At 39.2% G+C, this 26,829-nt stretch overlaps 1 protein-coding gene and 1 pseudogene across 2 annotated transcripts; one reads left to right on the forward strand and one right to left on the reverse strand.

Annotated features, from left to right (window-relative positions):
• Positions 1-186: 186 nt before the first annotated feature.
• On the forward strand, positions 187-26,457 carry ARL6IP6 (ARF like GTPase 6 interacting protein 6). The gene is made up of 4 exons (XM_084893064.1): positions 187-906; positions 2,223-2,276; positions 10,649-10,781; positions 24,790-26,457. The coding sequence occupies exons 1-4, from the start codon at positions 510-512 to the stop codon at positions 24,881-24,883; spliced, it is 678 nt and encodes a 225-aa protein (XP_084749190.1). The 5' UTR covers positions 187-509; the 3' UTR covers positions 24,884-26,457.
• Positions 3,446-4,054, reverse strand: LOC311626881 (large ribosomal subunit protein eL15-like; annotated as a pseudogene). The gene has a single exon. The product of its transcript is annotated as a large ribosomal subunit protein eL15-like (transcript).
• Positions 26,458-26,829: the final 372 nt, after the last annotated feature.

Below are 26,829 nucleotides of genomic sequence, written 5' to 3' on the forward strand. Positions count from 1 at the left end.
CGTTAGTGCGGGGAAGCCGGGAGGGAGTGAGAGAGGATAGGATAGGAAGAGAGAAAGCGGACAGGTTCGGGAATGTTAATCAGAGGTGCACACGGGAGGGCGCTAGGACCGCGCTTCGGAAAGATGCAGCTTTGGGGCCGACTGTGCCCGCGCTTGCCTGGAGGTGACACGGCGGCGGCGGCAGAGGCCTCCGGCCGGGACGAAGAGCCGCAGGGAGAGGGACCCTGACTGCTCTCTCAGGCCTCGCCTCGCCTCACTCGGCGCCGCCCCTGGCTTCCCTTCCCTCCTCCTGCCTGAAGGGTAGGGCCCCAGTCCGGGGGTGTCTAATCTCTCCCCGAGCCCCGCGGCAACTCCCCAGCCCCACCTCGCACTCCTCCTGCGCACCCCTGCGCGCCGGGGCCGGATGGTGCCGGCCGCGGGGAGACCCGGCCGCTCATTGGCTGCTGCGTGCTGGGGGCGGGGCGGGTGGGAGATGCCCGGGCTCGGCGCGGCTCTGGGTGTTTCCCGCCATGTCGTTCGTGGAGAGCGCGAAGCGCGCCTCTCTGCAGCGCCGTCGCCGCGGTACCCCAGTCCCTTTCGCTCGGCCGAGGGTGTCCGCCTTTACTCAGGGGGACAGTTGGGGTGAAGGGGAAGACGACGAGGAGGTATTCGACCAGGTAGCCCGCGACCTACGGGCGGAATTGTCGGCGGGGGCGTCGTCGGCGCCCAGGAAGGGCGCGCTGCTCCCGCCGGAGCAGGATGGCTCCCCGGTTCTGCCCGATAAACGCAACGGCTTCTTCCCGGCGGAGGCGCGCGGCCGGGCGCAGGCCCGCCGGTGGCCGGTCCAGGTCCTCTCCATTCTCTGTTCGCTGCTGTTCGCCGTCCTGCTCGCTTTCCTTCTCGCCATCGCCTACCTGATCGTGAAAGGTACCGAAGGCTGGGCCCTGGCGAATCTGTCCCGAATCAAGTTGAGTCTCTCACCTTCACCACCGTCTTCTCCACGAAAGGCCAGGCCGGGCAGCGGGCAGCCAGTTCCACCCAGAACCCCGGGCTGCGCCTTTCTTTGTCCTCCCTTTCCCCTCCCTGTTCCTGCAAGTGGGTGGTCCGAGTCCGTTTTTAAAAAAAGGATCTCGAGTTAACCAATATCTTGGCGTCAATGAACACTTTTAACAACCGTTAAAAGACGGTGAAAAGTGTGTGTAAAATAGGCCATGCGAGCTCAGAGACTAACGTACACGTGATTGAAGATGTGCTATCCACCGAGTTCCCGAAGGACGGGGATTTGATCCCACCGCCCAAACTGCTACTTTCATTGGTTAAATATGTAGTCCCTCTCGGTTTTGTAGCCATCTCGTTTTGTTGCAGGAGCTAGTCTACTTTCTCTGATTAATAGTTTTCTTTTCCCGTGTCTGACTTTGACATAGGGCCAGATTTGACTAGAAGATGTGCCTTGAAAAGTTTTCTGAACTCTACACGGATGTGTTATGTGGTTACAGTGGAAAGAATCAGACCCGAGATTAAATCTCAGTTTTCACTCCTGTGTGACTTTGGCAAAGTTACTGACAGGCTTTTTACCTTTAATGTATGAAACAAACCCAACACACTCAAGTATTTATTTTAGTTCACTAAATCGAATTAAATCTATTTAATTACAGTTTTTATTTTTCCTCATTACTTCCAAGCCACTAATGGGCTGCAAATGGCATCTAACAGCTTACCATGCTTAATGTTCAAAGGAAACAAATGGGCAAGTTTTACCTATTCATACAATGACAATTTTTTTGTAAACTCTTGATGTTAAATACATGTGTGCCATATCACTCCCTCTATCACTCTCATTACTCCCTTCTTTTCAATGCAGTTTGAGGTTTATTCTACGCTGCGTGTTGTAGGTACTCTTATCTCTTTTGCTCTGAGAGATTGCCTTTTTATCATAAAATCACAGAACCTGGAAGTCCATTGCAGAAGACTGCGTTGTGCATATTTCAGAGAATGGAGAAAGAAACTGAATTTAAAAACTAGGGTGCCTCATTTATTTGCATTACATGAAATGCTTTCACAAACACCCTAGGGAATAAGCATTCCCATTGTACATATATGGCAGTTGACTCTTACCTGCTTATAGAAAGTCACATAGCTACTAAATGGAATCAGTTTGAAACCAATTGTTTATGACGCTACAGCACACTCTACAACTCAATGGTGTCTTCCTTTCTTACCCAAGCCCAATTTTGTATTTGCAGAGTTACATGCTGAGAATTTGAAGAATGAAGATGAGATAGACACGGGGCTATTAGGTATGTACTTCATTGTTACTTGACAATTATATGTATATATACCCCTTTGACCATACACACACTAGGAATACATTTTGAACAGAACTGTATGTGACAAAGTCCAGAGAATGCTTAATGTTTTCTAATTATGTGCTGGACAAGTCTCCCTATACCTCTTCCCAGGAATTACAAACAAGGAAAAATAACTTCCTCACAAAGTTAGCAAAGATACCATGTTAAGCAAACCTCAGGAGAAATTTAGGTTTAAACAAATGTAAGAAGCATTAGGCATACTTGCACAGTTCAGTTATAACTAGGAAAGTCTCGGACCTGAGTTTCTATAGAATGTCTGTTGAATGCTATAATGCATTTTTCTAGTGAAAAATTCAAGGGGTATTTATATTGTATTTATTTCTCTCCGCACAAATGATTTTAAAGAGTTCAGAACTTTACCTGTCTGGCATATTTATTCTATTTGCTATAATTTATTTGAATAATCACTCTGAATTGGGGGGCAAATGGTTGAGATCCTATCCCACTTGTCACCCTCCTCTCCTAATGTTAGCAAACTATTTAATCTATCTCTTCAAGGCCAGTACCCTCATTATGATACAAAGTATAGTCTACCTGATTTTTGCAGAATGGGACTTCTTTATCTTCAAATTCCAAACTAACTAGTTTGCTACATGTCCCATGAGAATTTGTCTCTATCCTTCTTAACTTCTTGCATGAGAAAACACGTATTTATTAACTCATTTTATCAGTGTATGTTGTTATACTATTTCATCTCGTAAAAAACAGCCAAGAATATGAAGGTTTTCATAGCATTTATTGATATGTCAGCTCTTGATACAGTTGTGGACTAGCCATGAATTCTAACTTTGTATTTAAAAGTTGGCAGGATTTCACATTTATGAAAAGAATGAATGGCACTTGCCATCTGAAGGAATGGCTTGTTCAGTATCAAAAGGAATATAATGGGACTTTGTCATGCTCTGCTTGATGTTCCACTTCTAGTTGATTAGTCTGCTATTGCTTCTAGGTATGCTTAGTGAATATTTGGTAGAAAATAGGAAGATCATTGTCTAATCTTAACTAATGGTATGGGAATCACTGTTTATAGGTTTTTTGTGTTTGTGTTTTTTTACTGTCCCAAATTGTTTATTAGGTAAGAATTTTACAAACGTTACTTACATTGCATACATTAGGTAACGGTGGAGCTGTAGTGTATTGAGCCTTCTCCAAGCTGCGTGGTAAGAACCACCAATAATGTGGAGGAACTTGTGGCCTATCTAAGGCCAGGACTCTTGTGGCTTACAGATGTCAGCCCTCTCAGCTCCCTGTGCTTGTGGACTGGTTTGGTGATCCATTGGGTGTCAGAATTCCTTCTGTTAGCCTTGTGGAATGGATCAATGAGGATAACCTCAAAAAGTTTGTATATTGAATCTTCACCAACCCAGTAAGAATTTAGGACTCTCAGAGCCCCACAGTGGTGTTCAACTCACTCTTCCACAACAGACTGAAGGCTTTGAGCAAACTTTAGTTAATTAACACCAACTGATCAACAGGCTTGCCTTAGGTTGCACTCTTAGGAACAGCTTATTTGTGGCCAGCATAGAGCACATGAATTCGTTATATGGCTTTGTATCCCAACCTGTGCACTTCATAGGGCCAGGTTAGGGAGAGTGCTATCGGGGCCCTTGTGGAGCATAGAGATCTGGAGAAACACCCCGAAGAAGGAAGTGCATTACATCAGAGAGCTTCCTCCACAGCTCCTGGTTATACTTATAACTGCCCATCTTGGCTTATCTGATGGCTGTGGGTAGACAGAAAGGAAGAGCCTTTCTCCCTTATACTTGTTTTTTTAAAGGTTCATGATGACTCATGGATGGTATCAACGCCTCTGGGGAGTTACTTGATCTAATCACTCATAGGATTTGGCTGTCATACTGATCATCTTTACTACTGTAGTGAGGTAGTCCAGCCAGGGAGGTGATACATTCAGCTGGTTTTGGAACTCATATCCCCTGATCTTCCCTAGGTGGCATTCTTAGAGTTTTCCTTTTATGATTGTCCTACAAACCATATTCTATTATAAGCCTGTTTTTTAGGGATATTAATAAAATAAACTTAAGTTTATCTAGTTAAAATCATGTTTCAGTTCTTCCTCATTATTTACTGGCCAAATTTATGGCACTAATCATATACAACAATGTGTTTTTTCACTTAATGCACATTGGTTTTTATATCACATTTCATAAATTTCTTTTCAATTTTTACATATTTTCTCTAAGTCTGTTTTTTATTAGTATTCTTAGAATAATAATTTATTCTGAAAATTGAGATTTTCTGTGTCAGGATCTCAAATCAACTGATTAACTTAGAATAGTTTTATAAATGTGATTTTTAATTTTTGGCCATTATGACTACTGCATGGTAAAAGGTTCTATTTGTTGGCAAACCATCTTGGGCTGTTCATCGCCTTTTATGTGGTTAGGATGTAAATAACATGTGTGCCCCAGATGGACTGCGACTCCCAGGCTCCCACTTTGTAACACACTTCTTCACAGCACCAGAGGCTTCCCGACCCGACCCCTGCACCTGCTCATTTCAGCTTGTATCCTGGCAACCACAGATTCAGTCACTCTGGCTAAAATCTCTGTAATGAGGGATTTATGTTTATATTCAATATATACTTTGTTAGAAGATTATATATTCTACCTTCTTTTTGAAGAGTGAGGTGTAGGAATAGATTTGGACTTAGGTTGGGAACAGGGAGGACAATAACAAGAGTAACAACATGTATTTAAGTCCATGCTAAATATTAATACCTTCCACATTTTAAACTCTGTGCTGGTGAGGATTCCCACACTGACACCCTTCTGGCATAGCTGATTTCATTGCGGGGGACAACTCAGGCAGTCACTTGAGTGGTCTGGACTGGCATGTGGCTAGTCTCACAGTAAAACAGAATCAACAGCTTCAGAAATGCTCAGCCTGGTAAGCAATAGTAAAAACTGAATTTTCTTAAACTTAACCTTTGGCCTCCATAGTCAAAGGAGGACTCATCTTGCTTCTTTATATTTATTAGTCAATCAGAATGTGTCTGATAGTACCTTTTTGGTTTGCGAGATTAAAGTGGAGAAAAAGCTGCTTTAGAAAAAAAAAATTATAGGAATTGTTATTACTTGGTGCCTACTATCTTCTGGATATGTTATAGCATGGTAAGAAGTTAGGAAAATTCCAGGACAAGTGGAATAGGGTAACATAGTTATAGAGCAATTTGTTGCCACCTACTAAATCCTATCTTCCCTAAACCAAGGACACTTTAATAGTAAATGGTTTGCACTTCTCCCCAACCTGAGGATAAATAGTTTAAATCATCCTACTCTTGGAGACTTAACAGATATCCAATTAGTGCCATTTGCCAGCCACACCCATTTCAAGCTGCCCATTTTATTCTGTTTCATGACTCCTGCACATTTACAGAGAAGAAGTGATGAAACTATCTCATTTGAAGGAACTAAACTATTTCTTTATTCCTGTAGAGTTTATTTCAGCTGGCATCAAAATCATCTAGAAGTACTTCTTAAAATTCATTTTAATGGGCTTCAACTTCTGATTGAGTAGGCCCAAGAATTTATGGTTCCAGGTGATGCCAATGCTGCAGTTTAAGAGAACCATTGGTCTGGCAATTCTCAAACCTGACATATCAGCAACAAAAACTTTGAGATTTTTTTTTTGGAATTTACAAAATTTTAGACCCTGTCCTTATCTATTGAATCAGTTCCTTAATTGACTGAAATCTTTAATGCTCTGTATGCCATCAGGGTTCATTAGACCCCTTTTTTATTTTTAAATTTACTTTTGAGAAGTTCTATTTGTAAAGATTGATATTTCAATTACTTTCATTCCTTTTTAGGGGTCTCCCAAGAGAGAAAATTGAGTTATATTTTTTCTAGAATAAAGCTTATTTGATCGTGAAATAATTAGTAATCATGTCTGAAAACTCAAGATTATTCTTATATTAAATTTTATAGTTATTCTATTGAAGCACATAAGTGAAAGAGCTTGAGGGGCTTTAGAGAGCCTCACATTTTGTTTTAATGTTATTTTTGTCTTTCTGACATTTTTAGATATTAGAATTCCCCATCATTCAATAGCAGTCCCTAAACAGATAATTAATTTTTCTTAATTACCATCTTTGTTCAACAGACTTTTATGTATTACTAGAGGCCCAATGCACAGTGCACAGAATTTGTGCACTCAGGAGGGGGTACCCTAAGCCTGGACTGCGCCCTCTCACAGTCCAGGAGCCCACAGGGTATGTCCGACTGATGGCTTAGGCCCTCTCTAATGGGGAGGGGCCTAAGCCATCAGTTGGACATCCTTAGTGCTGCTAAGGAGGCAGGAGAGGCTCCCACCACTGCTGCTGCGCTAGCCAGCCATGAGCCCCACTTCTGGCTGAGCAGCACTCCCCCTGTGGGAGCACACAGCTCCTGCATTGAGCATCTTCCCCCTGGTGGTCAGTGCATATCATAGCAACCAGTCATTCTGCTGTTCGGTTGATTTGCATATTAGCCTTACATAGCAAGGCCTGTAAATTTTTTTTTTTTTTTTTTTTTTTTTTGTAGTTAAAGGGAGGGGCAGAATTTTTACTTGAGCCAAGCCTAAAGCTACAATTGCCCTTAGGTAAAAAATCTGCATACCACTGAGACATATCTTGGTGAGGCTTATTCTGAACCCTCACACTGTTCTATTATGTGTATAAGTGTTGGGAACCATCTTATCTCTTTAATGAAAGGAACCTTTTGTTATGTTACAATGACTTAACTTTCTTTCATGAGCTGGGTTTTGTCTTCAAGCCTGTATCCAGTATTCCTACAGTAACTTCAGCTCTTCTGTTCAATAGTTACCTGGCATATCTTTTATTTTATTTTCTCTAAATCTTTTTATATTTTTATGTATTAGATAGGAATAGCTCATGGACACAGACAAGGCCTGGAAGGGGTGGGTGCAAGGTGGAGGAGATCAATGGGGGAAAGAAGGGGAAACATCTAAAACAAAGGGACATCTGTAATACTTTGAACAATAAAGTTTCATTTTAAGTTGTCTCTTTTTAATTTTTAAGAGAGCAAGATTTTTTTATTTTATTATTATTATTATTTATTTTTTTTTTTCAGAGAGGAAGAGAGAGGGATAGAGAGCTAGAAACATCGACGAGAGAGAATCATCGATCAGCTGCCTCTTGCACACCCCCTACTGGGGATGTGCCTGCAACCCAGGTACATGCCCTTGACCGGAATCAAACCCAGGACCTTTGGCCAGTCCACAGGCTGACGCTCTATCCACTGAGCTAAACCGGTTTCAGCTAAAGTTTCATTTTAAATAAAGGAAAATAATCTTAGTTTAAAAGAGTTTTTGTGAAAAAATTTAAGTAATTTTTCTACACTGTACTTTATATTTTCAACTCCTCTCAAAGAGATATTAATTGACAGATTGCAGGACTGACTGCTGCCATGCCGACCCAGCACTGACTGCCACGGGGACTGTGCTCAGACCCTGCTTTTCTCTCCAGGCCTGATTGCAGCCCCCGAAGCAGTCAGTGCTGGGTGGATGAGGCACCCGAAGCAGTTAGTGCTGGCCGGCCTGACTTCTGGTGTTTGGTCTAGCCTTCGGTTGTTTGTGACATTACAGACCCTGGCTCTTTATATAGATATAGATAGATAAATAGATAGATAGATAGATAAGGTAAGATACTAAACTTAGGCTAAACCATGTAAATTGTATTCTCCCCTTTAGAGGTGGATATTCATCTAAATAATAAAACAGCTATTTGGCAATGTAGTCACCCTTAAGTTGTAGTTGTATACTAAGTAATCTTATTTCTACTTTTATCTCCTGTCTTTCTTGTTGGCAGGAAGGTTGTACCTCAAATCTTTACTGTAGAGGTTCTGTTTAGCCAGTCCTAGGTTGAGTTATGGCTCTACCTGACACTGTTCCAGGATACTGGGATGGCAGTACTTCCTAGTCCTCAAAACATTTGCCCAAATAAGTTACTGCTAAAACATCTTGCATTCTGGTCACGATGGCCTTTTAGATGTAGCATCTTCCAACCATGTGACAATCTACACTGTACTTATAAAGTACAGTGTAGAAAAATTACTTAAATTTTTTCACAAAAAACTCTTTTAAACTAAGATTATTTTCCTTTATTTAAAATAAAACTTTAGCTGAAACCGGTTTAGCTCAGTGGATAGAGCGTCAGCCTGTGGACTGGCCAAAGGTCCTGGGTTTGATTCCGGTCAAGGGCATGTACCTGGGTTGCAGGCACATCCCCAGTAGGGGGTGTGCAAGAGGCAGCTGATCGATGATTCACTCAGGACAGAGGCACCGGCAAGTGTAGCTATGGGCCCATCTGTCAAGGTACTGTAGCTATAATCTCTTTCCGGTGTTGTGTGGCCTTTTTTTGATAGCTGCTAGGAAGCCCCAACAGCACTACCTCCTCCTTGTTGTACACCCACAAGTGCAAACACCACACACATAACCCATTTTCTTCAAATGGGGGAGTCTTTATCACCTGTAGATAAAGCCTACTATCTCCCTGTTCTACACAAATATACCTCAGTCAGCTTACTCTTGGAATCATTTTGTGTTTAACTACTGCTTATACTTAACCTCCTAGTTCCCTTAACTGCAACACAACAAAAGAGACACTAGGGCTAGTTCTCCTTTTTGCCACATCCTCCTCCTGGGGCAGTGAACAAAAAGTTTGTTATCTTTAAAAGGAGGTAAGGGAAAGGGAACTATGAGGAAAGGAAAGTTAATCTTTCAAAAGTAGTTGGCCACAGTTTTTCCTGATGCCTTATTGCCCTGAGTTTTTCTTTTTTTTTTTTTTTTTTTTTTTTTTTTTTTTTAAGCATGCTAGAATTTATTACAGATTCGAATCTGGACTCAAACCATGGCTGACGCAGGTAAACACCCAGGTAAGAGCCCCGATGGAGGGGCAGTCCCTCCAGAGCGCTCACACAAAAACACAGACAAACACACACCTACAGCGGCCAGTCAGGCTCTCCGGATTGGGGGTCCCTCATGGTCCTGGCTGGGGATTCCAGTCATGATCCCCAAGGACCACCAGGGAGCCGTGTCCGATGCAATAAACAAAAGAGCCATCTCCATGCTAGCATGGGCTGTCCCACTCATGCCGGCAGCATGGCGGAAGAGCTGAGTTTTTCTTTTAGCAGTTTTTACCACTCTGTTATTGGGCTTCATATGATTTACAAGCAGTCCGTAATACAATACATATTTCTTGACTGCTTCTTGCTAAAATAAAGCCATCTTTGGTTTTGCAATTTTGTGTAGCCAGGAAATTTAGTAATTCTCTATTGCAGTATTTTTAACCTTTCCTTCTCCCTTGTACTACTGAGGCCTGAAACACACACTTATCAGTAATTGTGGCTTTGTAAACTCTCAGTGAGGTGATGTGAATGTATCTAAAATCCTTCAAATTAATTCTTTTAAAAATATATATATTTTATTGATTTTTTTACAGAGAGGAAGAGAGTTAGAAACATCGATGAGAGAGAATCATCAATCAGCTGCCTCCTGCACACCCCATACTGGGGATGTGCCCGCAACCAAGATACATGCCCTTGACCGGAATAGAACCCAGGACCTTTCAGTCCCTAAACCAACGCTCTATCCACTGAGCCAAACTGGTTTAGGCTAAATTAATTCTTTGTTTTCCTTGTGTTTATTCCCCCTCCTTTTCTAATCCTTTTCCCTTTGACCTTTTCATTCTCCCAGTATAGTCACCGTGGTTTCTACTTGATTTGAGACAATGTAGGTTCAATCTAACTGAAAATAAAATTTAGGATCCCAACCCATTTATAAATTGGGAGTTAACTTAATGTGCATATACTTAGCAAGGTAAAAGAATCAGATTAAATTTATGATGTTCATAGGAAAACTGTAAAGAGTAGACACTCAAAAATTGATTCATGTGTCAAAGTGCATTGGTATGGAAAGAAGTCACTTAGTGCTAAAGTAATAAAAGACAACAAGCTGTGAAAAAAAATATTAGCAGTGAAGTATTTTAACCATTTTTTTCTATAGTTGAATTTTATAAAACTGAAGATAAGTTATACTCTTCAGTTGAATTTGTACTCTTTTCCAAATATTAAGTTATAATTGAATTAAATATTAAATGATAGGACTTATAATTTTAAACTTCTACATGGGTTAACTTGTACTAAACTCAAATCTCTTATATCACTTATATATATAAACCAAAAGATCAGAAATGCATATTATCTGAATGTGAGGATACTGGTTTAATTTTAATTGTTTGGGTGTTAATAATTCAAGTTTTCCCCTTCTCTCTTCCCATTAAGGATTCTGGACTCTTCTTATAATATCCCTGACTGCTGGGTTCTCCTGTTGCAGCTTTTCTTGGACAGTGACTTACTTTGATTCTTTTGAGCCAGGAATGTTTCCTCCTACTCCACTTTCACCTGCCAGGTTCAAGTAAGTATACATGTCTTAGTTTCTTTTTAACACATTGCAACTCATGAAAATACTAAAGCGATTAAAAGCAAGAGGCTGTTTATTTGGGAGATAATATGTTCAGCTCCCAGTCTTGAACCTGTAAAATACAATGACACAAGATTTGAGCTTGGCTCAGCCTTTAGATAAATGGGAGGAGTGTTTTAAACTCCATATATAGATAATGCAATGGTGTTTTAAAAAATGACATTCAAAAAATGAACTAAGAAGAAACTTAGAAGGCTATTTGTCCTTCGGCAATGGCATTTTATTTAAAACACTTCGTGAATGAAGGTAAATTAATATCAGTAATGTTATTAAATGGTCAGACTTATAACAACTTAATTGGATTGGGCTTTTCCTCATATTTAAACTTGTGTAACAATTATCAAGCATTTATGGCACCCAATTTAATATTTTGTTGCTAATCCTCACCAGAGTGTATTTTTTCCATTGCTTTTCAGAGAGAGTGGAAGGGAGGAGGTAGAAGGAGAGGGAGAAAGAGAGACAGATATCCATTGATGTGAGAGACACATTGACTGGTTGCCTCATGCACCCACACTTATGGGGAGGAGGAAACAGTGGGGGGGGGGGGGGGGGAGTGAGCAGGGCAGGGAACAAACCCTCAACCCAGGTATGTGCCCTTGACCAGGAATTGAACCTGCGACCCTTCAGTGCTTGAGCCAACGCTCTAACCACTGAAGGCACCAGCGAGGGCATAACACAATTTATATGTCTAGACCAGATTACATTCATAGTGGTCTCTATTTTCTGTTTCAAACAGTTTCAGAAAATTCAATAGGCAGTGTTTTCTAATCTACTTTATTTATACCAGAAATGCTCAGGTTTTAAGTATAAATTTCCAAGTATGCCTAAAACCTCTACTTTATCCTACAAATTGTGGTATTGGGGTAGGGGAAGGATGAAGGATGAAGAGTAGAAAATAAATTCTGTTAAAGATACTGTATCAGAGTATTAAAGTTGCTGTTGCTGTTACTCTAGTCCACTTAATAGACAGCTTGTAGAGATCAAATAAGAAAATTTATATGAGGGGCTCTAAATATGAAATGTAATACTAATTATAATTATTAATAATCATTGTTTACTGGCCTTCATTCGTAAAATTGAATATTTTACTCATAGTAAACTCCTTTTTATGTCTTACAAATATATAAAAATTTTGGCTTCATTTTAAAAGAATGTATGTGTGCATATATAGCATCTTAATAAACTCTTATTTGTAGTATATGAAATATACGTCATGCATTTGCCAATAAATTTTTTGTGTCTTTGAGGTAGATAATCACCTAAATTGACTAAAGTATACCTAACAGTGCAATTCCATCCCATAATTTATCATGAGTACCATTCAGTTGGAAAGTTTATTGTGCTAAGTGATACAGTGTTCAATTCAAATGTATATTATGTTGCTGCCCATTGACCTCAGTTATTTTAACAAGGGTTCTGTTGTCTAATATAAATAATATCGTGAGACTTCATAGTCATACAAAATTTAAATCTCATTTTTGCTTTTACTTACATATATATTTCACTTCTCCCCTGAATTTTAGCCCTGAATTTCCAGCTATTTGCTAAATCTTACAGTGTAGATTTCAGAAAGAAAGCACTTTTTACTTAGACTTACTAAAATCCCAAGTCTGTATTAAAGATAAGTATCCATCTACTTATCTAGGGTTAATAAAGTCTAAATCCCAAGAATAGCACAACAGTTCTTCCCCAATTGACCCTTTTCTGCTTTTCCACCTTCAGCTATTTTCTCTAACACTCCTTATACTATCCTATATTATAAAGAGGTAATATGCAAATTTACCATCACACTGTCACAAGATGGCGGCTGCTCCACACACCTGCCGCTGGAGTCCCCTCTGCCCTGCTGGAGGTCTCAAGTCCTCCTGCACACACCCCACCTCCCCCGCCACTGACTTGACAGTTCACCCAGGCTCCTCCAATGAGTTGCCCACCCCTTCCTTCTTTCCTCCCCTGAAGCTGAAGCCTGACTGTGGTGTCCAGCAAATTGGAAGTTGTAACTCATCATTGAGAGTATCCTCCATTCCTCAACCAGGCCCAGATGCTCCATGTGCCTTCTGCCAGAGTACCCTCAGCCCCGCTGCAGACCTTGGGTCCTACTTGCACCTCTCACTGACTGAGGCTCAGGCAAGCAGGGCCAGCCGAGGCCCAGGCAAGCATCGGATGGCAGCTGTCCAGCTGCCCAGGGCCGGCCCAAGGCTCGTAACGAGGGCAGGCCAAGGCTTTAGCTGCCAGCAGTGGCAGCAGCAGAGGTGTGATGGGGGCATCGCCATCCCCTGGTTGCCGGGTCACCTCCTGCCCTTGAGGGCTCCTGGACTGTGAGAGGGGCAGGCCGGGCTGAGGGACCCCTCCCCTCCAGTGCATGAATTTTCATGCACCAGGCCTCTAGTAGTTACATGTCAGGTTACTTTGACAACCCCAAATAAACAACTTTTGATAAGCAATGACTTTACTCTTGCTACTCTCACCTCCTGGAATGTCATTTTTCCTCTCAGCTTCTCTTCCATCACCACCAGAATTCATAAACCTCATAGATGTTAGAAGCTTTTGGAGTTAGAGAAAAGCATTTCAGTGTTCTCTTAAACATCTGAGATTGTAAGGGCATTGAACTAATTTCTTAAAAATTAATTATCTTTGCACTTTTTAAAAATTAGAAGCAGTAGTGATGGACCTCAATTTTCAATGTATTTATTAGTGATTCACTTTAAATATGAGATAGTGTCAGATCAGAAACTTATTACATATTTTTAATATAGTCCTAAAAATACAGTATTTACATATGCATTGTATATAATGTTTTAATTCCTTTTAGTATATAAGTAGGGATAAATTAATTTTATATGATAAAAAAGCTACTAAATATCTCATGAGAATCAACCTCTAAGTTAAAATTATCATGTGATTAGAAGCACAGTCAAAAACAGCTGTAATAAACATAGAGATAATTTATCACATATTAATGGAAGCCATACACAAGAAAAAAGCATGTAATGTAGTGATGATTGGTAAAATTGACTTTCATAGTAAAAATCCTGCCCTCTAGTGCTTGTGGAAAATAATTCAATTATTTCAGAAATGTCAGAGTAAGTATATTCTCTAAGTCACCAGTAGAGTGAGTGCTTGTATAGGAAAACTTCTCTATCTTTTGAGACAGTTGATATCTTCAAGCTTTATTTTCTAGAAATTGAATTGTTATATTAATTTGTAACATCACACTTTTACAAAAATATTTTTATAACAAGTTTTATGTTCTTTTATTACCTAAAATAAGCATTGGTGTTAATGTCAGTATTTTTCCTGACTATGTAAGACTAATACAAGTTCTTTGTTGAAAATTCAAAACACAAAAAGAAAAATAATGGAAAAGCCCATTATCAGAGAAAGTGACTGCCAACATTTTGAGTTATATCTTTCCATTCTTTGCATATTTTAAAAATTGAAATTGGGTCAATGGCCACTGCCATCAACAGTATATCCTGACTAGAGGCCCAGTGCATGGATTGGTGCACTGGTGGAGTCCCTCAGCCTGGCCTGTGGGGATTGGACCAAAACCAGCTCTCCAGACATCTGAGGGGTCCCAGATTGCAAGAGGGTGGTTCTCGGGTGACACACCCCAGAATCAGGCTCTCTCCTCTGGTTCTGGGTGCACCTGAGAACAGCAGCTGCTAAGTCACTGCAGTTGGGCAGCTCCTGTGTTGAGCATCAGGCCCCTAGTGGTCATTGTGCATCATGGGTACCGGTAGAATGGTGGGGCAGTCGCTTAGGCTTTTATATACATTCAGTGGCCAGATTATTATGATCTCTGAACGCATAATAATCTGGCCACCCAGTGTACTTACGTATAAGGGAAAGCTTGCAAACCTTGATATGTCAAGGGACCAGGAGATAGTGGCCCCAGCCTCTGGCTAGTAAGTCCTCTGCTTCTTTCTAACTACTCACAATGCAGTTCTTATACATGGAAAACCTTATTTTTAAATCCCAACTCTGTGGTCAGTCTACACTGAGTGGCCAGATTATTATGCGTTCAGAGATCATCATAATCTGGCCAGTCAGTGTATATAGAATACAGACTGTTAATCCTACATGAGTATTCCATCCCACAGGCCAAACCATGCCCCCTGCAAAAATGCAGAATTATAAAGTCCACAGGAAGTAAAAACCCAGAAGACCATCCTAATGTAGCCCTGCTGGGCCACTGAAGAGCCCATAGGGCCCACAGCTCATCCTCTGCTTCCTGGTCCTCTCCATCCTTCTGGACCCTTCTTCAGAAGACTGCCTTTTCAAGCATAATTACAGTCTTGCTGGCCATTTGACCTGACCGTGTGTCTCTCCATTCCTCGAACTGAAAAATTCCCTTCCTTAGCAATGCTGGAACAAATAGGCTCTTACTAATGGGACCGAAAGACTTTTGTCTGAAGAAATTAGGGTCATGCTAATATGATAGAATCACTATTGGGATATTTTTCTAGTCACTTTTTTTTAAAGGCCCCTACATAGAGTGACCTAGTATTTGTGATTAAAAAAAAAAAAAAAAAAAAAGTCATAGCAGAATCCTCAGGATCCCCACAATTGCGTATTTTATTTTATTTATTTTTTTTTTTTAGAGTGTGTGGAAGGGAGGAGGAGAAACAGAGAAAGATTGATGTGAGGGAAACACATCAATTGGTTGACTCCTGCACATGCCCCAACAGGGATTGAACCTGCAACCAAGATACATGCTCTTGAACTGAATTGAACCCAGGACCCTTTAGTCTGCAGGCTGATCCTCTATCAATTGAGCCAAACCGACTAGGGCGCAATTGCACATTTTAAATAATGCAAACATTTCATGGACTTGTAAGTGGCAGGCTTTCTTTCATACCCAGGACAGTGAGTATGAGGATAAATGTGCTTTGTTGAACCAATAACAGTGAAGGAATAGTCACCACAGTTAATGTTCATAAAGGATTTTAGATGGTGCACATAAAAAGAGAGTCTGCCTGTCTTGATATTTCTAATGAACCAATGCCCCTGCAGCCCCACTTCCTTCCCCATAGACTCATCTGTCCTTAGTACCCATTTGTTATATGTAACAGGTAGAACAGGACCAGTCAGAGCTGTGCTGCCAGAAGGATTCTAAGGGTCCAGTTTAGCTCTCTGACCTTGCAGGTAGGGAGAAATGGAATGGCTTGCCCCAAATCACACAGTAATAAGTGAACCAGGTTTTCCAATACATAGACAACTCTTTTCCCACTCCAGGAGGCTTCTCCAAATCTGCATTTCTGTATTAACAAGTAAGGTGTGCTTTCCTCTGAGAATCAAAAGTGAGAGTTGAGTGCCTGTTGTATGAAAGATCTTTAAAAAATAGCTAAAACTATACATGGGGGGGGGGGGGGGCTGTTTTAATGACCAATGTGCAGCATAGATTTTTCAGTATCAATGAGTATCTCCTGAGTATGAGCAAGGTACCAGGAACTGTTCTCAGACTGAGTCCTAGGCAGACAAGTTAGACAGTGCTGCTTTTGTAGATCTTACATGTTTGGGTTTTTTTGTTTTGTTTTGTTGTGTTTTTTGTGGGGAGATAACACAATGCAAAGAACTTCAGGACTACGGCTCCTTCCTTTTACAGATGAGAAAAGGGACTTGCCCAGAATAACATGGCTTGTTAGTGACAGCGCCAACTAGAATCCAGGTCCCCTGCTGCTGTTCAAGTGCTCACCCACTACACCATGTCCTATTTTCAAATATTTTTCTGCTACAACTCAAATTAACAGTTCCTTTCTGAAAGCTGTGCCCTGAGCAATGTTCTCAGCACAAACTAGTACTTAGGTAAATAACCAGAGTTTGACTTTATTCCCTTACTGGCAATAAAGAATTGAGAGAAATGTTTAAATATTAAAACTCAAATTTATTGATTAGGTGGCATAGTACGCATGCTACTTAACAAACCACATAAAAAAACTATTTTAGAGGGAATAGTGAGATAATGCAACCTCCCATATCTGAAGAGGACTCATCATCACTGATTCTCCTAGTCCCAAAAATGATGACCGTGACACCTTTGACATAGTTTTGTTTTGCAGGCAGAAAATGTTTCTGTTCAGTTGGCTGACAAATTTTAATGAATACATTAAAGCTATTATATATATGATGACTAAAAAAAAAAAATGAAATTGGGATCAACATAATTTTTAAGGGAAATCTAATATAAATGGCAGTAGCTAGATTCTAAAATAGTTTATTAAATAGGGATTTTCTTAACTGATTGGAAACTAAAAAAAGGCAAGATAATTAGCACATCTTAAAGTAAAGATTAGGATTAAAAATATTCCCTATTTCTAGCTTCATCAGTATCAAACATAAGAATAGTAAAATAATTGTTTTAATTTATTTGTTTAAAAAGCAACCTTTTGCTCTCCTTTAAACATGGGCTTTTCTTTTTGAAATTCAAACTAATTAGTAGAAGTAGAAAAAAATTGAGAAGACTGTTTATTATGTCTGTCAATTTGTTGTGTTTCTTTAGGAATATAAACTCAGGGGAAGAGGGAAAAAAGACCTTTATTGATACTTAGAAAATATTAGGTGACACATTTAATGAAATTAGCGATTTGGATCAATAATTCATTAGAGGAGTTGAGAATAGAAATAAAATCCTTTTTTGTTTTAAAAATTTCATATTTTCTATATAAGTTATACTACCTTAGTTCAGGCTGCCATAACAAAGTACCATAAACTAAGTGGCTAATAACCAACAGCAGTTTATTTCTCAAAATTCTGGAGACCAGGATCAGGGTGCCAGAGAAAGTTAGGTATGGATAAATATGTTCTCGAGGCTTTATTTTTCCTAACAAGTACATAAATGAAACAGCAGAAGGAATTTCATTAACTGAAACAGCACTGTTTTATTAACAATCAAAGGCACTCACTGTGAGATTTTGCTACATAGCACTTTACCTGTGCAATTTTACCAAATCCAATCAAAATCTGGTCTTAATATCTCACTGTCTTTGTTCTCCCCTTCATTGTTTTCTTCATTTGACCAGCCTTCTCCACTTTAGACTGCCACATTTCACATTGCCTATGCACAAGCCCCATCTAGTGGTACAGTGATTTAGCTGCAGCTTTATAGTTATTCAGTATGCTAAAAACAAAACAAAACACAACAGTCAATAATTATAATAGGTTCTACCTAAGGTAAAATATTAATTTATAGTCTGGAAATAAAGTTAGTAGAAAAAATAGTAATGTAAGTGATGGGTCTAGCAAAAAGCACAGTGTAGAAAGCTCATTAGTTTTGTAATTCAGAGTCAAAATATTTAGTAACAATAGTACCAAAAAACAGTGAAATAAGTCATTAAGTTTATCTATCTTATAGTACTTTTATATAGAGTCAGAAATCAAGGGCCAACATTTTAAAAGAAGTTAAGGGTTTTATTTCATTGCAATCAATGGTAGTGATAGTTAAAAGAATCTTAATTACTGGCTTGAACAATTATTTAGATCAAAGTTCAAATTTAACAGCACAAACGTCTCTAACTTTGAAGCTAAGAAGTTACCTTTGTAGGAATCGGACTATTATTTTGTGTGGAAACAGCCAAAGAGACTTATTCCCAAGGAGGAAACAAATTAATCCTTGTATTTAAAGTTATTAAGAACGAGCATTAACTGTATTATGAAAATCAAGTGCTACTCAAAATTTCAAATTTTTACCTTATGCTGGTCAAAGGTTATATAAAAGTAAGATTTCTAGTGTATTGGATATCTAATCCATAGCCTGAGTTATTGAATCACTTGTTGAGAAACTGATTTTAAATATTTTTTATTGTACAAATACATGTTTTGCAGTCTCAGTGTTGTAGATTTCCAAGAATGGCTCATTTCTTCATAAATCTTATGTTGACTTTTGTTCTAAGAGATTTATTATCTGAATCTTATAACTGAAGATGAGTTTTTTAAGTTTCCCTCAACAGCTTTTAACAGAGACCTAAGCCCTCAATATTATCTACCAAGTAGCCATTTCGAATTATCACAAATCAAGCAAAAATACATTTTTATTCTAACTTTACTCTTAGTTTTAACTCAGAATTAATATTTGTATTTCGGGTGCTTCTTGAATAGTCATATCTATATATTTCTTAGAATGAGGCATATTGGAAAGGATAGTTAAATGTCTGTATTGTGGGACTAGGAGTATAAGTTCACTATATTATATTGTTAGAGAAGTTTGAAATTTGGTATCTGCTTTAAATGTATTAGTTGTTGAATTTATGACTTATTTGATACTAGAGGTCTGATGCACGAAGATTTGTGCAAGAATAGGCCTTCCTTGGCTGTTGGGATCTGGGCCTTTGCTCTGGCTGTTGCCTGCTGCCTTTAGGCGCTGCCTAGACACCGCTATCCAGACACCAGGAGCAGCCAGGGTGGGTTGGAATGCCAGTGTCGTTGCCATGGCAACTATGCAAGCATCTGGCCACAGCCATCTTTGTTGCATCAATTTGCATATTCCCTCTTTATTGGCTGTGGGTGCCACCATCTTTGAATGAAGTGATGGCCAATTTGCATATTACGTCTTTATTAGATAGGATGGATTCATGGTCAAATGTAGAAAAACTTTACAATTATTGATATGTTATGATTTCTAGGAATGTGGTAAGGTAAAGGGTAGTATCTTTTCACTAAAACCTGCTTAAAATAAAAAATACAGAATTTTGCTGCCTTCCTAATGCTTTTGTTCTTTTCAGTTTGGGTCACTCTGAGTTGCCTGCCTTTTTGCTTCTCCCAATCACAAATAATATTTGACAAGCATAAAATTACTCTTATTTCAGAAAACCCATGACCTCAAATTGAATTAAACTAATTTCTACACGTCTTATTTAAAAAATGATATTGCCGCCGGGACCGGTTTGGCTCAGTGGATAGAGCGTCGGCCTGCGGACTGAAGGGTCCCGGGTTCGATTCCAGTCAAGGGCATGTACCTTGGTTGCGGGCACATCCCCTGTGGGGGGTGTGCAAGAGGCGGCTGGTCGATGTTTCTCTCTCATCGACGTTTCTAACTCTCTGTCCCTCTCAATTCTTCTCTGTGTAAAATCAATAAAATATATTTAAAAAAAAAAAAATAAAAAATAAAAAATGATATTGCCTTACAGTGTTATTTGAAACCTGCAAAATAAATTGGAAATAAGAAAGGGTAATGGTTGCTTTTCGTTTTAATTGCTTTTTTGGTAAACTGTTTTTGGTAACTGTTTTATAGACTGAAAATTAATATATGTGAGCTGATATTCTCTTACATGTGTTATTTCCTGTGTAAAGAGTTCTGGATATAATCGGATGCTGAAATATTTAAATTTCCATTACACTTGTGAGTTGTTACTATTGTAGGAAGGAAGCAGACAATGAGTAGAATATTTAATGGAAATTTTCTGGAAATTTTGGGATTTGGCATTGATGCATTATGATTTTATTTTCTACTCAGCAATAGGTTTATTTTTCTGCTATTAAAGTGCATTGAGGACTTTAATTTTGGGGGAATAAGAAGATACAGTACAAATAAAATCTATAATAATAAAAGTATAATATGTTAATTAGACTAGACATTCTTTTAGGTGAAGCCAGACTGTGAGGGAAGCCCAGGTCCCAGATGCCAGAGAAAAGCCAGTGCCAGCAGCTGGAGGAAGGCAGGCCTACTTTTGCAAGAATTTCATGCATCAGGCCTCTAGTCCTATATAATAAGAGGGTAATATGCAAATTGACCATCACTGCAACACACAAGGTAGCTGCCCCCATGTTGTCAAAGATGGCCACCCCCATGTGGATACAAGATGGCCAGCAGGGGAGGGAAGTTGTGGGCTATCAGACCAGCAGAGGAGGGTAGTTGGGAGGGACCAGGCCGCCAGGGGAGGGCAGTTAGGGGTGACCAGGCCAGCAGGGGAGCAGTTAGGTATCAATCAGCCTGGCAGGGGAATGGTTATGGGGTGATCAGGCTGGCAGGCAGAAGCAGTTAGGGGCTACCAGGCAGGCAAGTGGTTGGGAGCTACTGGGATTGGGCCTAAATGGCAGTCGGACATCCCTTGAGGGGTCCCAGATTGGAGAGAGTTCAAGCTGCGCTGAGGGACACACACATACCCACATGCATGAATTTCGTGTACTGTCTAAGAAAAGGTGTTGTGGGTTCTTAGACATTAATGTCTTGTAGGTCAATAAAAGTGGGTATTAGTATTTATTAGAACTTCCTTTTCCAAACACAGGGGGTTTAACATTGAGGTCAGTAAATTGACTCTACTACTCTTTTTCACAGATTTTGGAGAGCTGCCTCTTTGTCAAATCAAATTCTTTATTGCCAGGGTCTGATGAAACAGATGTCAGATAGCTAATTGTAGTAGGAGAGAAAAGCCACTAACAAAGAGATAGATCAAGAACTTGGCCTTGATATTTGAGTATCATGACGTTTTATTATCTAGGGACTGGAGCCATCATTTGTATTGCTGTCACTATTAATGACTGCACTGCAGCTTCTTGAAGTGTAGGGTTAAGTTATATGCATGTCTTATAAAATGCATTCATTACTATTTTGAATGGAGACTTAAATAGATATAACAAGGTACTGTAAGAAAATCATATTAACTATTCTAGGTTTCTTTGTTATTTTCATAAAGTAATATAGCTAGTATTTGCTTTTCACCTGCTTGCTATGGATTTTGCTTATGTTAATTTACTGTATTATGTATGGCCTTCTGAAAATGCACAAAGGTCCATAAGCACAGAACAGCAAATGATAAGAAATAACCTGAGAGAGAGCACTTGCCAGGAACCACATAAGTACTTGAAAGATTATTATTAGAAAGAAATTTTTTTACAAGTAGAACAAAATAGTACCCTTTTTATAACTAATCTTTTAGGATGTGGAAGTAGTTTATTATCATAAGCCTGCCTTTACAACACTAATTTTCCAATATATTTTATTCTTATTGAACAATATTCAGTCCTAGGAAACTCTTGTCTATTTTTTTGTCTATGGATTTCATATAAATGAAATCATGCAAATCCCCAAAATGTGTTTTTTTAGCTTCTTTTAATTAGCATACTATTTTCAAGATTCATTTATGTTGTAGCATTTATCAGGACTTTTTTTGTGTGTGTGTCACTAAGTTATATTTCACTAGGGGCCCAATGCAATAGAGAATTTGTGCACAAGTGGGGTGCCTCGGCCTGGCTGGCAATCAGGGCCGTCTTGCCCAGTCTGGTGGAGAGGGACTGAGAGGTTGGCTGCCTGCCCTGATCGCCCTTTTTCGCCCAGTCCAGGGGGAAGGACTGTGGGAGGGTCACTGAGCAATTGAGCATCTACATATCCGTGAAATTCAATTATATTAACATTGTAGTTATAATTTCCTAAAATTTAGTACACTGTACTTTAGAGGTTTTCTTTTTTTTTTCTTTTTTTTTTCTTTTTTAAATATATTTTATTGATTTAACACAGAGAGGAAGGGAGAGAGGTAGAAAGCTAGAAACGTCGATGAGAGAGAAACATCAACCAGCTGCCTCTTGCACACCCCCCACTGGGGATGTGCCTGCAACCGATGTACATGCCCTTGACCGGAATCGAACCTGGGACCCCTCAGTCCGCAGACCGATGCTCTATCCACTGAGCTAATCCGGATTCGGCTAGAGGTTTTCTTATTTTTATGGGAGTGTAGGGTCACAAACTAGCAAAAGAGAACAAGTAAATCCTAAAATTCTGTTCCATGATTAACTTTATTTTGTTAGTATGAATTTAAATGTTCTCGGGTCATTAGTGGTTTTTGTTTGTTTTTTACAATGAATGATAATATGATAGTTAATTTTATTAGGTTTCTGTTCACTAACCAATACATGTTTGAGGAATTTCTCTAAGGAGCAAAGCATTTAGTACACCTTTTTTGCCAAATAGTAGGTAGTACCCCTGAGTAAATTTAACCCTTAATGGCAAGAGAAGCACATTAAACTGGTCCCCTAGGTGGTAAGGTTAAGTTGAGAGGGTAAATATTAACTCCCATGAAACAGAACAGGGAACCATCAGAAAACATCAGGATCTTCTGTGGTCTCAGGTGAAAGCCAGAGGTTCTATGAAGAGTGTATCTTCTTGATTCTTTGCCACAAATTTTGTGGGACTGGAATCATTACAGTGAAGTGCACTTCAAATGTGAATTCAGAGCTGAGTACCTCCCTGGCTTTAACCTATCCTTAGAAAATGAGAGGAAATGAACATGACAGCACTGTCAGGCCAGAGCCCTTCTTACTAATGCCTTTTAGCTCTTAGTACTGCCAGTGTACTTCCCTATATGAGAGGATTCTGTTCTGCCTCTGATACCAGTCAGACATTACCTTTTCTTTACAGTATGCCTGATCCTTATTAAGCTAAGCAATGAGTACAATGCAATACAATTAGTGGTAGGAATGTTAAGAAGGAAAATGTAAAATAAGTAAAACTTATGCAAGATAAAGGAAACAAATATCAGGGAAAATCCGTGCACATAGAATAGTTGGTAGTCATCTATACTAATAAAAGGGTAATATGCTAATTAGACCAGGAGACCTTCCTGCCATCCTTCTGGACAAAGTCATGGTGGTGGGGCCAAGGCAGAGGTGGTTGGGGGCAAGCATGCTGTCAGTGGCGGGCAGTTGGGGTGATCAGGCCAGCAGGAGGGCAGTTGGGGGCAACAAGACCAGCAGGGGGGGGGGGCAGTTGGGGGCAACCAGGCCAGCAGGGGAGGGCAGTTGGGGGTGATCAGGCCGGCAGTGGGGGACAGTTGGGGGTAATTAGGCTGGCGGGGGGCAGTTGAGGGCAAGCAGGCTGGTGGGGGAGGGGCAGTTGGGGGTGAGCAGACAGGCAGAGTGTTTAGGGGCAATCAGGAAGGCAGGCAGGTGAGCGGTTAGGAGCCAGCAGTCCTGGATTGGGAGAGGGATTCCAGATTGGAGAGGGTGCAGGCTGGGCTGAGGGACACACACACCCATTACACAAATTTTGTGCACTGGGCCACAAATCTGTATAATAAAAGCCTAAGTGACCATTACGGAACAACTGGTTGGTATGAGGTGTACTGACTACCAGAGGGCAGACGCTCAACACAGGAGCTACTCTCTGGTGGTCAGTGTGCTCCCACTGGGGGAGTGCCACTCTGGCTGGCAAGCACAGTGGCGGTGGTGGGAGCCTCTCCCGCCTCTGAGGCAGCACTAAAGAGCAGTGTGCAAAGTGGTGAGGAGCCTGCCAGTAAGGATTGAGGGGTCCCGGGTTGCTAGAGGGATGTCCGCCAAGGGGTCCCAGACTGCAAGAGGGCTCAGACAGGACTGAGGGGATTCTCCCCCGCCCTGTGCACAAATTTCATGCACCAGGTCTCTACTAGTAATCATAAAACAAGAGATGTGTCTTTGCCGATACCTAGAATTCACTGTAAACCACTTTAATTAGGTAACTTATTAGGTTGAGAACTGAATGTCTATAAAAGACATAATCTGGTTTATGACTCACTCTAAGACAAATGCTGGTTTTAGTGCTCAAAGAAATAGTTCTTTCACATAATCTAAAAATGAGACAAATGAAATAATATGTATTTGAAATTCTGAGTAAGAACCAGAGAGCAGGGAAACGCAGTGCTAATTAATGAAGGAAACATTTGTAATGTAAGAAAAGTTATACCTTAGAATTAAGTTATGGTACACACAGTAACTGTGAAGTTCAGTAAAGAAGTACATATAGGTATCAAACTGGGCATTTTTGTTCTAAGTAACAAAATAGAAAAATTTTGGACCAGGACAGATTGTAACAGAAACTTTAAGATCTATCACTAATCCTGCAGATATCCAGAATTCTTTTTTAATTTGTGAAATAATGTGCAACACATTTCCAGTTTATAAGCATTTTTAGTATAAACTGATGGTATTTCTCTTAAATCAAATTACATCTTCCTTTTTCACTTTTTCCCCCCCTCAGGAAACTTACTGGACATTCTTTCCACATTGGCTATAGCATGGCAATTTTGAACGGCATTGTAGCTGCTCTTACTGTTGCATGGTGCCTCATGTAAACCTACACTGAAACAATATTCTTGGCAAAGCTTAGTCAAGATTGCTTTGTAGTACCAGGGAAGAACATCATTGCCTACTCAGAAGACCAAGAAGCCTGCTGTTCATCAGATGTCTGCCATATCATCATCATGGAAGACCTTCTTAAGCATCGTTCTAGAGTTTAGACACTGGGTTATCTAAATATTAAGTTTCAAGTAGTTTCTTAAAATTATAAGATGTTTACCTTATCACTTTTGTGTGTGTTATTTTTCTAAGCTGTAGAAAGCATTTTAATGGTAATCAAACTGGAAAACTTGAATACAGCATATATCTTTCCATTCTAAGAAATGCTGATAATACTGTTCGAGATAGAAGTATCTTAATTATTATGTCAGGAAAGCAAACAGTGCCCACAACTTTGACATTTTATAGAAGCTACTTTTAAATCAGAATATTTGGTTGTGTGTTTTTTTTATATTCATATAATGAATAGATGGTGCATTTATATATTTTAATGGTGCATAGTTTCTTGTGTGTTTTTATTTACATATTTTCTACCACATATTAAATTTGTATGCTTTAAAAATTATTACATCTAGACAAATATAAATGTTATTCTTTAGCTGGTCCAAACTTAATACCTACCATTTTTAAATATGGCTTATTTTATTAATTTTAGAGAGAGTGGGAGAGGGAGAGAGATAGAAGCATCAATGAGACAAAAACATCAAAATTGAAGAGCTTGCTCCCTGCATGCCCCCGAATGCAGATCAAGCCAGCTAACTTGGGCATGTACCCTGACCAGGAATCAAACCTGTGACCTCTTAGTGCATGGGTCTTTGCTCAACCACTGAGCCACTCCAGGCATAAAGTATTCTGTCTTTAAGCAAAAAAAAAATAAAATAAAAAGCATATTGACCTTAGTTTAAAATTAAGTAAACTTTTTAACAAAAAAAGTCTGATAAAAGGTAACTTATATAAGCCATTAAAAAAGTGAGAAATTTGAAGCTGTTCACTTTTCTGTTTCCACAATTCCAAATTTTTTTCCTGGTGTATATATGGTTACTTGAACAGAACTGATTTATTTTGGTTTTAATAAATATCAATCCTGCTAGCAAGCACTTAATAACTAGGGGAACTTTAAATGATACATTTTATATCATTGTAACCAATAAAAACTTAAAAAATTAACCTAGCATTTTTATATTAGAAATGTTTGAACTCGTTTTTTTTATCTCAAAAAAATATAGTCACCAAAAATAGAAAAGGTATTTTGATACAGTGTATATATAATTTTCTATATATAGTTTTATAATTTTCCTATTTAAATGTTCTTCTATAATTGTTTTTGTTTGTATAGTAATTAAGCCTTAATTCCCATTTTCTAAATTTGTATTTAGAAAGTCATTTCAATTTTTAAAAGATGGACTATTAAAAATGCTGTTTGCCCTATCCATAGAAAAACTTATATTTAGGAAAGCAATATAAGTAAGTAAAACTTATTCAGGCTAAATGTGAAATGAATATGTACAGTCTGTTTCTGTTGTCTGCTAAGTGTTGTTACTGAATAAATGATTTAATGATGTTTCTAAAAGTACTAACTTTTTACTACACTAATATGGTTGTATTTGTGTATGTACATATAGACATACATATATGCATAACTATATATACAAACCCATGGCTTAAGGATTCGATTCTTTTCCGAGTGGATGTTGCAGTGGATCTATTTTCACTGTCTTCCTCTCCTTGCCCTTCCCAACCTTGGCTCTAAAAGGCTCTTCTATTGCAAAAGAATGTACTCTTCTATTACAAAGGTATGTGCAAGAAACAAAATTAATTTTTCTTCTCTCTATCTCTTCTAATCACTCCCCCAACCCCAACTTGGGTAGCTTCTTCAACATTCTTTGTCAGATAACTAAGAAAAATACTATAGTAGACCCACTCTAAATATATACCTATAAGG

This window comes from Pipistrellus hanaki (assembly GCF_964339955.1).
Source record: "Pipistrellus hanaki genome assembly, chromosome: 8".
In the NCBI taxonomy this organism is placed as follows: domain Eukaryota; kingdom Metazoa; phylum Chordata; class Mammalia; order Chiroptera; family Vespertilionidae; genus Pipistrellus; species Pipistrellus hanaki.

Excerpts from the sequence above, each read along its gene's own strand:
- ARL6IP6 (XM_084893064.1), top strand. The coding sequence starts at position 510 with ATGTCGTTCGTGGAGAGCGCGAAGCGCGCCTCTCTGCAGCGCCGTCGC. Across the intron at positions 907-2,222 it reads CGCCTACCTGATCGTGAAAG|AGTTACATGCTGAGAATTTG; the intron begins GTACCGAAGGCT and ends TTGTATTTGCAG. Across the intron at positions 2,277-10,648 it reads GATAGACACGGGGCTATTAG|GATTCTGGACTCTTCTTATA; the intron begins GTATGTACTTCA and ends CTTCCCATTAAG.